The sequence below is a fragment of the Mchenga conophoros genome, linkage group LG11 (genome assembly GCF_057382185.1).
Source record: "Mchenga conophoros isolate Kocher_MC1m ecotype Shallow Benthic linkage group LG11, M_conophoros_male_GT1.1, whole genome shotgun sequence".
NCBI lineage: Eukaryota > Metazoa > Chordata > Actinopteri > Cichliformes > Cichlidae > Mchenga > Mchenga conophoros.
This window is the reverse complement of record NC_140536.1, coordinates 30599906-30610097: the sequence shown is the minus strand read 5'-3', so window position 1 is coordinate 30610097 and position 10192 is coordinate 30599906. Positions and strand designations below refer to the sequence as shown.

The window sequence follows — 10192 nt, the reverse complement described above, 5'->3', positions numbered from 1 at the left end:
TCTGGGTTGTTACCTGCTCAATTGCAGATGGGTCACATGTTAAACCATTTATTTATAACCTCCAGGCTTTTAATAGATCAGATGTGCTTCGGTAAAACGTCAACTCGTTTTTCAGAATTAATTTTAGGAATTAAGCACATTTTAACAAGGTTACAGACGGTAACTGAAAACAAGGACCCGCAAGATTGTCTTGGCATTAAAACTATACAAAAATCATAAATCAGTCTTCACATTTTAATATTCTATTTATAAATTACATTAATATTTTTTTATTGATATTAACATCAATATTAATATAGTAGTTTCTGAATATCCAGTAGTCTTCTGAAGTATTTACTTTTCAGCATTCAAACAGACAAAGCTTTCTTCTTGCAGATCCATTGGTTCTTCTCATCACAGCTGACTGATTTAAATCCTTGGTTTTGGAGAGAGATTGCACAGTGACCATCAGAAGGAGATGACTGGTCGATCCAGGAGCTGAGGAAAGTAACAAATTTGCTCAAGGTTGATGGACACTTGTACATTGTAACTAATTTATTCCAAATTTGGCAAATATTTTAATTGTCTCTTACTTATTAGTCAGATTCCTTCCATCCAGCCACTTCCATTTCCCATCTTCAACTCTCAGGCCAATCCAGTATCCTTTGTTTTCATTATTTTGCCAACTCTTTTCACGAATAATTTTCTGAAAAAAAAGGGGAAAATGATCAGAGATATTTAAATACTTTGCTTAAACCGCTGACTGAGTTCAGATCTATTTAACTAAGTCTGTAATAAAGAGTCTCTCTGTGCTGTCATTACCATTTCTTCTTCATTAATTGCAACAGCCAAATCTGAAATCTTTCCTCTGCAGTCTTTTCGAGCTTCTTCCCAGGTTTTCCATTCACCTTGGTCAGCATTATTAGTTGCATAGCAGCTGGAATTTAATTCCCAGCCCTTCTGACAAGCGTTACACTTTCTGTCTGCAAAGATGGAGATCAATTAATAAACATCACTGCATATTGCTGTTAAATTTGGTATTATTGTAGGTAATGTAATTGGAACATACTGTTATTTTCTCGGGGACAGTAGGCATCAATGCTCCACTGAGCTCGACTAACATTGAGCTCATCCCATGGTGTCGTCATCTGTTGCGTTTGTTCTGTTAGGTTTTTCTTCTCTGCCTCCAGGTCCTTATTCTGAGTCTTCAGCTCCTCATTTTTCCCTTTAAGTTTCTGGTTTTCTTTTGTCAGGTTTGTCACCTCTTTATCTAAGACATTAAAGACTTGAGTCAGGTTGTTCATCTGGAGTGTGAGCTTGGTTTGGTTCCTCTTCAAGTCTTCATTGTCTGAGCTGAGTTGGTTGTTGAGTTTTGTCAGGTTATGATTGACAGCATTTAAAGTTGTTTGGTTTTCTTTCAGTTGGTTCAGCTCAGTTTCATCAATCTCATAAATTAATGTGACATCTGCAAAATTAAAATTTGTTTTTTAGAATATGGTGGATCTCAATTTATTTATTTATTCATTTATTATCATTTTACTACTGTTTAAAGTATTTCCTCTTCTGTTCTAATTAAACGTTTTTAGTTTAGTCTTTTTTAGATTTATTTAAATCTTTTAGTATGAATTAAATCCACTCAGATAATAAAAAGTATAAAATGCATTTTTATTGGGACTACGAAGGTAAGAAAACGTAAATTAACCGACAAAGAAACGCTAGCTAACGTCAAATGCAAACACTACGTTACTCCGCTATGTCCTTCATTTGATGTCAGTTCTCTACATTACATGTTTTCTTAAACGGTGTTTTATGTCGTCCTAAACTATAGTTGAGGTTTTCTTAACTAATGTCACTTTTGTAGTTAGACACTGTTATAATGGCGTTAGGTAGTTGGCTAACTATGGAGGTAGTTAACTACCTAATGCTACTCTTGCTAAGTGTAAAATATATATGTTTAAGACATGCTGAAATGAGTAATACAGAAATAATGCTAATGGTACTTGTATCTTTATTCAGTGTCCAATAAAGACAGGTTGTCAGGGGAGGTCGGTGTGAGAGCCCTGTGCTACAGGTCAATGAGGAAGAGTGAGGCACCACACAGACTAAGTGTAGGCAGGAAGCTGTGTAAAGTTGTTAATCCCCGTTCAGTGGGGTTCAGTTTATTTAAGCATTAGTTAAGTTCATTCCTAAAGGCCCATCAACTTGAATGTTTTCCTTGTCTCCCTGCTTTATCACTCCTAATTTGACTAGTCAGATAGTTAAATCAACGTGTGTTTGGGTGATCAGAAACATTTGACAACAAGTTAATACTGCAAATATACACAATCTAAGTTATTACAGTTATCAAGCATGGTTAAGTTGTTTTAATAGGGAGAGAAGGAAACACTAAGCATTCAGGAGGGTACGTAACCATAACACTGAACTATGTTCCTGTTCGGCTCTTCCATGAAGATGTTACATTTTTAATTTTCGTTCTTTCTTCTTAGATTAAGCTTCTGGATTCATCGCCGGTGATACTGACACATAGCCAGTGCTCCTGTGTGGCAGGCGCTGTTATGTGCAATCACACAGTGGCACTGCTCTTCCAAACAGCACACTACTCACAACTCAGAGTGCCGGTTGTCCCCCCTGTGCATAGCTGCACGGAATCTGAACAGCAATGGCACAAGCCACGGACAGTGGTAATTTAAATGAGGTTAAAGTTTTTGAATTAGTCCATGTTTACATATGAACAGCAACACCATCCATAGTAAATGTGTCTTCTGTTAGGGTGTGAAGCCAGGACCCATCAACTCCATGATCTTCACTAAGCCGGTACCAAATAGGATGGCCCAGACTGGAGTACGGTAATTAGATTTGTAAAATTTGGTTTCACGTGTTAAAAATGTATGTTGCTATTTTTTTTCATACATACATGTGTCAGAATAGGTATTAATTTACATACAACATTACACTTTCTGAAGACGGCTAACTCAGTCATGTACATATACATCCCAGTCTCTAACTTATGCACCACTGTTTTACACCTTTTAGTTTTTAGTTTAGTTGTTGTTCAGTATAACAACCTTCTTCCTTACATTATTGTCATTGATGTTTTCTTTAGGAGTGGCTTCTACAGAGGCATGGTGGGTCCGTTACCAGATCCCTGCTTGTTCAGAATAACGGAGGCATATGCAAAATTTAATATTGAGGACAGGCCACTTGTGACCACAATGAACATGAGACCTGACAAGCCCCTTGTGGAAAGTGCCTTTGGGCTGGTGCAGGAGGGCAGTGTTCTGTCATATCAGCAGCCGGTTTTGACAACCCGGTACATCACACTACACCGCGATGCACCACCAACACCGCACTTGCCTCTGGAGGGGTATGACATCTTGCCATCAGATTGTGTGTTTGTGTGCTCAGAAGAAGAGCTTCTGCATCTGAAAAGCTTGTCTGTAACTCTGGAAATTTGTCCATGTTGCAATAATGCGGCTCACTGTGGACTGGTGTATGTTAAATCGGTGTGCCGGGTCCCTCTCCTTCAAACCAACTGACAGGAAAACCAGGAAAAGAAAAAACTCATCAATTGGCTGTAGCAGCTGCCTCTGGAAGGTGAAAACAAAAGGGAAAATGTTACTCCTTAAGCTATGAACTAGTAAAATTATTCTTATTCTTAACAAAATTGCAATATTTCTTAACAAAAAGGAAACAAATTGAAAATATAATACATGGAATTGCCTCTAATAACCAAAAGTGTATTTATTATATATTATAAAAGAAGACCAGAAGACTTGTGAATATAGGAAATATTACAATATTCTTGTTATAATATTGCAATTCACCTTTTTCAGATTCTCTCTTAACTCAGGGTCACCTATATCATCCGGTGTTAGGTGTACTTGAAGAATGTCTCCTGACACAATGTAGTCTACTACATGTGGAGAGAGAAAGGCAGGTGCTTCTCCACCTTGCACTATTATCGTGGACAACATCCTGCCAATGGTTCGATATACTCCATTTTGCAAGTGTAGGATGTTAAATTTCAGTGTGCATCCATTTGGTGTAGCTGAAAAATAACACACAAAAAAGTATATTCTGTACAGACCCCAAACTGATATCTTGAGATTGACAGACAAAAATGTATTACTTTTTTTTTTTTTACTGTTTCAGACACACAGAACATAACAGATTTATTATCTGTAGTCATTTATTAACTTGTTAATGTTCTGTCAAACAATGTTCAGATCAGGTGGTTGTTGCATTTGTAACATTATAAAAACGAGTGTCGTCAACAAGCCTTTAGGCCTTGAGTAAGTAAGTAAGTTAGTTAGTTAGTTTGACTGTGAAATCCTATTACCTTCAAAAGCACCACTGTCCTGAAAGATGGCCTTCACCAGTAAACGGAAAAACTCCCGCCTTGGCCCCCCAAGGTCAGCAGCATCTTCCTCTGTATCATGTTCATCGCTTGCAAATGTGACATAAAGCATCTCACAGCTTTCTGCAAACTTGGGTCTCTTGAACTGACGCAAAGCAGTCGACCACACATTGGCTCGACTGATATGGAGTTGTCTTGTTCCTGGTGTAATGACTTTCTCACTATGAGCTCTAAGAAGACCTTCAATTTCTTCTTTGCTGAGCTTCTTAAAAGACCTATATAAAAAAGGGACAATGACAAACAGATCTTGGGGAAAAATGGAAATTTGCTGTACATTTGACTCAAGTGCACAGAGTTACAACATATAATTATGTTGTGATAGTCCATATTAAATTAGTCAGAAATGAGCAATTACCTTTGTAATTGTGTAACTGCAAAAAAATGATGCAAGTAAAGATGCAAATAAAATATTCAATTATCAAAGGTTACTTTCAAATCTTACCTTGAAATATGAACTTCACTCTGTCTATCAGACTCTTCTAGGAGGCTACGCTGAATTGCCTCTTCAAGAGCTTCATCTTCCTCCAGAAAAATAGGGCTAAGTAGATAAGAGATATTAGAAATCATAAAACATGTCAGCCTTGAAGAATTTCTCACACTACATCATTAAAAAAATAAATAAAATTAAATGTAAATCCTAAAGTTGCAGTCATTCAGCAAAAAAAAACCCAAACATGCAAATTGGAAACTTGCATCAAAACAATATCCTAAACAACATCTAAAATGAAGGATTTCTTTAACCCCTAGACAACAGCTTACACAAATTCTGCCACATTATATGGAAACATCTGCTGTCCCTCTGCCTGTCCCTCATTTTCACTCTCTTGAATGCAGCTCTCTGTTTCCTGATGCTTGGCCTCACTTTCACCTGGTGTTGTAGACAACGCATGATGCACTGAACAAAGGAAAGAAGGTCAGCATGACTTGCTTCATAATGTTAACAGCCTTTATATATCCTTATATTAGTTTAAGTGAAAGTTGGGCACATATTCCTCCTTGGCTGTAATCACCGGTGATAATTCGTAAACATTAAAATGGTAAATGGCCTGTATTTGTATAGCACTTTTACTAGTCCCCCCTAAGGACCCCAAAGCGCTTTACACACCCAGTCATCCACCCATTCACACACTGGTGAAGGCAAGCTACAGTTGTAGCCACAGCTGCCCTGGGGCAGACTGACAGAGGCGAGGCTGCCATATCGCGCCATCGGCCCTTCTGGCCAACACCAGTAGGCGGTAGGTGAAGTGTCTTGCCCAAGGACACAACGACCGAGACTGTCCGAGCCGGGGCTCGAACCGGCAACCTTCCGATTACAAGGCAAACTCCCAACTCTTGAGCCACGATCGCCCCAATCGGACAAATTAACGATGCTCTCATCAAACAAACCCCCCAGGAATTATTACGCACTGCAGTAACAAAATCTAACTGGTCATCGAGCTTAGAACCTCACTAGGTTTTCATTCACATCACATACCTCGTCTTCTCCGGCAGACTGGACTTTCAAAGTCACTATCAGACAGCTCTTCTGGTTCCTCCTGAGGGAAAAGAAAGCATGTTCTACATAAAATCAAATACAGTTGCACCAAATCACTGGTAACACAGAGGCACATGGCTGCACTAAAAACTGTTTACACCTGCTGAAACTGCAATATTAATTAATACAATTAATAAAATTATGTTAAGGGAACAGACTCACTTTTTAGACAATAAATATTTCTGCACTGCAATATAAAATGTTTACCTGTGCAGGTTTTTGTATCCCTGCCATTATATAGAGGCAGGTGGTGGAACAAATCGAGCCAACTTCTTGGCCACCCCAAAGAAAACTGCTAGAAACATTTGGTTTCATTAGTCATTTACATCCTCTAATTGTACTCAAATACTCAAAAGGGAATGTCTGGCCAGTTGACAGTGCAAATGTTCTTCTGAAGATTGCTGCTATTTCTTCTCTAAGTTGTGCTTCAGACCAGTCAGATGTAAAGGAGATCTTCCCAATAAGGCCATCTTGTGCTAGTTTTGCTCGTGAATCTCCTCTCGGTATGAGAAACGTTGATGCTGAAGACAAGGGCAAGCACACAACATCTTTTGTATAGTGTTTGCAGGTCTTGTTTTTTCTCACAAAATGTGAGCGCGTAGCATGAGCTTGAGGAACTGATGGAAGAGGAACCTGAAATGAATTCAAACACAGATACAGATAGACACCTATGCATTACAATACATCCGTAAGGTTTCTGTTATCTGTTCATTAAAAACAAACAAACAAACTGTAGACTCAGACCATCTTACTATTGTCTACCCATTACACAGAAAACTGAACCTTTTGTATCTTGTAGATTAGCATTTGGTGATTGTTGGTCAAGTTGGTGATTCAGTTCCCAGGTGCTCTAATCTAGAGCTCCCAATGAGTTTATCCGACTATGACTGTGTGCGAATGTTGGACAGAAAAAGTGCTTGTATTAATCTGTGCATGTGAATGGGTAAATGAGATCTGTTGTATAAAGTGCTTTGAGCACTCAATTAGAGTAGCAAAGGCCTGCAATTAGGTCAGTGTGTATTTGGACCCTAACAAGTTTTATTTTGTTGCCCGTTTACTGAAACATATTCCAATCAAAATTATATCATGGACATGATGTGCAGACTAAGCTTTAATTTAGGGTATCCATATTAAAATGATGATGTCATTACCAATTAAGCAGATAAAAGGCCTGGAATTGATTTGAGACGTAGTGTTTGCATTTTGAAAATTTTACTGTGAACAGACAACATGCGGTCAAAGAGAACATAACAGAAAAAAGAAAATTAAGAAATTAATACAGCCACTACAGTGACCATCAAAACGATGAAAAATATTGACGTAAAATTTATTTTGCGACACCACAGAACAAATGATAGCGTATAATATGAAATGATAGATGTTTTCATATCGTCATATCGAACAGCCCTAATACAGAGGGTTCACTGCAAGGTGCAAGCCACTCATAAGCCTCAAGAATAGAAAGGCTAGAATGGACTTAACAAAAAAAAAAAAAAAAACATCTAGTAAAAGCCAGCTAAATTTTGGAAAAACATTCTTTGGACAGATAAAACCAAGATCAACCTCTACCAGAATGATGGCAAGAAAAAAGTATGGAGAAGGGTGGAACGACTCATGATCCAAAGCATACCACATCATCTGTAAAACATGGCAGAGGCAGTGTGATGGTTTGGGCGTGCATGGCTGCCAGTGGCACTGGTAGTGTTTACTGAATATGTGACACAGGACTGAAGCAGCTGAATGTGTTCAGAGACATACTTGTCTGCTTAAGTCCAGCTAAAAGTAGTCACATTGATTGGGCAGCATTTAATAATAAAGATGGAAGATGACCCAAAACATACAGTCCAAGCACCCCATGACTTTAATAAAGTAAAGAAATAGAATATTCTTGAATGGCCAAGTCAGTCACTGGATTTTAACCCAATTGAGCATACATTTCAGTTGTTGAAGACTAAATTTAGGACAGAAAGGCCCACAAACAAACAGCAACTGAAAGCCAATGCAGTAAAGGCCTGGCAGAGCCTTAGTAAGGAGGAATGCCAGCATCTGGTGGTGTCCATGACTTTAAGACTTCAGGCTGTCATTGCCAACAAAGGGTTTTGAATAAAGTAATAGAAATTATCATTTTATTTTCAGTTATTTAATTTGTCTAATTACTTTAGAGCCTCTGAAATGATAGGATTGTGTTTACAAATTAATTTTTCCCTCTCACATTTTTATGCATTCATTTAGTCCAACCCACTGAATTAAAACTTAAAGTCTGCACTTCAACTGCATTGGAGTAGTTTCATTTTTAATTCATTCTGGTAATGTACAGAAGCAACATTAGAAAATGTGTCTGTATCCAACTACTTATGAACCTGACTGTATATCAAAACCAGTCAGCTAAGATAAGATAACATACCTTAGGGGAAATTTCATGATAAATGAATTAAATGATATGTGTAAGAAGGCCTACCGAGCAGTATGGTATCCCAGTGGAGACGGCAGGTCTACTTGGTCCAGGTGCATTGCTGGATTCCTAAGGAAACATTTACATCAAGAACGACTGTTACCTACCTACCAAATAAATAAATAGAGTTGTATGATGTTCGATCTCTGTCTGCTGCCTACCAAATGAAATAATTGAGTACTAGCTAAGTAATTTAGCTTTGCTAGTTTTGCTAACACTGCTATCAACCCGTCCAAAATGCTATACAATAAACTTACCAAGTGCTGCGGCGTTTGTGAGGTCGAGGGTGCATTACCGCTGAATCGTTGGATGGCCGACAAAACGGCTCTTCCAATGTTTTCAGCTAAATCGCTGGACATGCTGGTAGGGAATAGTCGAAGCAGCTCATGGCAGTCAAAAGTGACCGTAAGAGGAGCGCAAACACAGAACCTGACCGCGACCGGCACACTTTAGCGCGGGAGGTTTTCTTGAAGCTTTTATTTTGGTATTTCCGTTGACCCGTACAATAAATTTGCATATTAGCTAAATATTTAGTTTCCCGTAACATTTAGATTTAACATTTAACATTTAGATTTATATATAACATTTAGATTTAACATTTAACATTTAGATTTATATATAACATTTAGATTTAACATTTAACATTTAGATTTATATATAACATTTAGATTTAACATTTAACATTTAGATTTATATATAATATTTAGATTTAACATTTAACATTTAGATTTATATATAACATTTAGATTTATATATAATATTTAGATTTAACATTTAACATTTAGATTTATATATAACATTTAGATTTAACATTTAACATTTAGATTTATATATAATATTTACATTTAACATTTAACATTTACATTTAAATATAATATTTACATTTAACATTTAACATTTACATTTAAATATAATATTTACATTTAACATTTAGCATTTAGATTTAACATTTAACATTTAGATTTAACATTTAGCATTTAGATTTAACATTTAAAATCCTGTTTTAAATATGAAAAGTTACAAATATTTTACTAAATGTTGTAAAAAATGACACGAAAAAACATGTTTTTGTAAGATTTAGAGCTAAATGTGGAAAAATGTTGCTGTTAATTTCGGCATGTTTCAGTTTACAAACGGCGCCCCATAGTTACCTCCTTTGACAGTATCACAGTATCAGCTTAAAGCACTTGTTGCAGGCTGCTGAGTTTGCATATTTTGCTATGAAGTACAGCCAGACTTTTGACCGCTTCGCCTTGGGCATTTTTAATCTGTAGCTCTGCTCTAACAGAACGTACGTACCTGGCCCCGCCTACTATCCTCGGAAACGTAAAATGATTGGCTAGAATCTAAAGTGTATCACAGCTCAGGAAAAAAAAGCACCGAAATAAAGCACCGAAATGTGCGCTGCTTTTCGGTCTGGTTACTACCGTTTATGTCAGAACCGGTGCCATCATGGCACCGGACACCGGTACCCATCCCTACTCTACAGTATATGTGAAAAAGGTGAGATTGTGTGTTTGATAAAATTGAAGCAATGAGCAGTAAAAGCAGAGAAACCATACAAGTCAAGTTTCTCCAAAATGAACTAAAAGCAGCTTTACGAATATTCATTGCTGTATTTGCTGATGTGGCAGTGAGAAGAAGAGGAGATGAGTACTCTACAGTGGGTTTCGTTCTTCGTGTGCATTTACACTAAAGGTATATGAGTTCTGTATATTGTATGATTTCTTGTATTATATAGAGTTAAGCAGTCTGTTTTTTTTTGTTGGGTTTTTTGTTGTTGTTGGTGGTGGGTGGTTGTATCTTTATC

General features: G+C 37.2%; 3 protein-coding genes across 4 annotated transcripts; 1 reads left to right on the top strand and 2 right to left on the bottom strand.

The window, feature by feature from the left end:
* Positions 1 to 347: 347 nt before the first annotated feature.
* Positions 348 to 1525, bottom strand: LOC146564568 (C-type lectin lectoxin-Phi1-like). Its single transcript, XM_085290390.1, has 4 exons — positions 1049 to 1525; positions 802 to 962; positions 573 to 685; positions 348 to 477 (listed from the first exon to the last, which is right to left on the bottom strand). Exons 1-4 carry the CDS (start codon positions 1281 to 1283, stop codon positions 348 to 350), a joined length of 639 nt encoding a protein of 212 aa, XP_085146516.1. The 5' UTR covers positions 1284 to 1525.
* A 137-nt stretch (positions 1526 to 1662) lies between these two features.
* Positions 1663 to 3515, top strand: LOC146564567 (uncharacterized). Its single transcript, XM_085290212.1, has 4 exons — positions 1663 to 2087; positions 2466 to 2660; positions 2749 to 2825; positions 3083 to 3515. Exons 1-4 carry the CDS (start codon positions 2055 to 2057, stop codon positions 3513 to 3515), a joined length of 738 nt encoding a protein of 245 aa, XP_085146338.1. The 5' UTR covers positions 1663 to 2054.
* Positions 3516 to 3728: 213 nt separating this feature from the next.
* On the bottom strand, positions 3729 to 8994 carry LOC146564566 (G2/M phase-specific E3 ubiquitin-protein ligase-like). Of its 2 annotated transcripts, XM_085292451.1 has the most exons (8): positions 8640 to 8994; positions 8389 to 8451; positions 6138 to 6563; positions 5871 to 5931; positions 5156 to 5291; positions 4839 to 4934; positions 4319 to 4611; positions 3729 to 4027 (listed from the first exon to the last, which is right to left on the bottom strand). In XM_085292451.1, exons 3-8 carry the CDS (start codon positions 6243 to 6245, stop codon positions 3771 to 3773), a joined length of 951 nt encoding a protein of 316 aa, XP_085148577.1. In that variant the 5' UTR covers positions 6246 to 6563; positions 8389 to 8451; positions 8640 to 8994; the 3' UTR covers positions 3729 to 3770. The 2 variants fall into 2 exon arrangements, with proteins under 2 accessions (XP_085148577.1, XP_085148578.1); XM_085292452.1 differs by lacking the exons at positions 8389 to 8451; positions 8640 to 8994 and having other exon boundaries at positions 6138 to 7942.
* Positions 8995 to 10192: the final 1198 nt, after the last annotated feature.

Bases quoted from the DNA above. Each gene is read 5' to 3' on its own strand.
- LOC146564568 (XM_085290390.1), bottom strand. From the start codon at position 1,283: ATGAACAACCTGACTCAAGTCTTTAATGTCTTAGATAAAGAGGTGACA. The intron at 686-801 runs GTAATGACAGCA...CTTTTTTTTCAG, and splicing joins CAATTAATGAAGAAGAAATG to AAAATTATTCGTGAAAAGAG. The intron at 478-572 runs GTAAGAGACAAT...TACTTTCCTCAG, and splicing joins GGAAGGAATCTGACTAATAA to CTCCTGGATCGACCAGTCAT.
- LOC146564567 (XM_085290212.1), top strand. From the start codon at position 2,055: ATGAGGAAGAGTGAGGCACCACACAGACTAAGT. The intron at 2,088-2,465 runs GTAGGCAGGAAG...CTTTCTTCTTAG, and splicing joins AGGCACCACACAGACTAAGT to ATTAAGCTTCTGGATTCATC. The intron at 2,661-2,748 runs GTAATTTAAATG...GTCTTCTGTTAG, and splicing joins GGCACAAGCCACGGACAGTG to GGTGTGAAGCCAGGACCCAT.
- LOC146564566 (XM_085292451.1), bottom strand. From the start codon at position 6,245: ATGAAACCAAATGTTTCTAGCAGTTTTCTTTGGGGTGGCCAAGAAGTT. The intron at 5,292-5,870 runs GTATGTGATGTG...TCCTTTGTTCAG, and splicing joins AGTCTGCCGGAGAAGACGAG to TGCATCATGCGTTGTCTACA. The intron at 4,028-4,318 runs GTAATAGGATTT...GTTATTTTTCAG, and splicing joins GGACAGTGGTGCTTTTGAAG to CTACACCAAATGGATGCACA.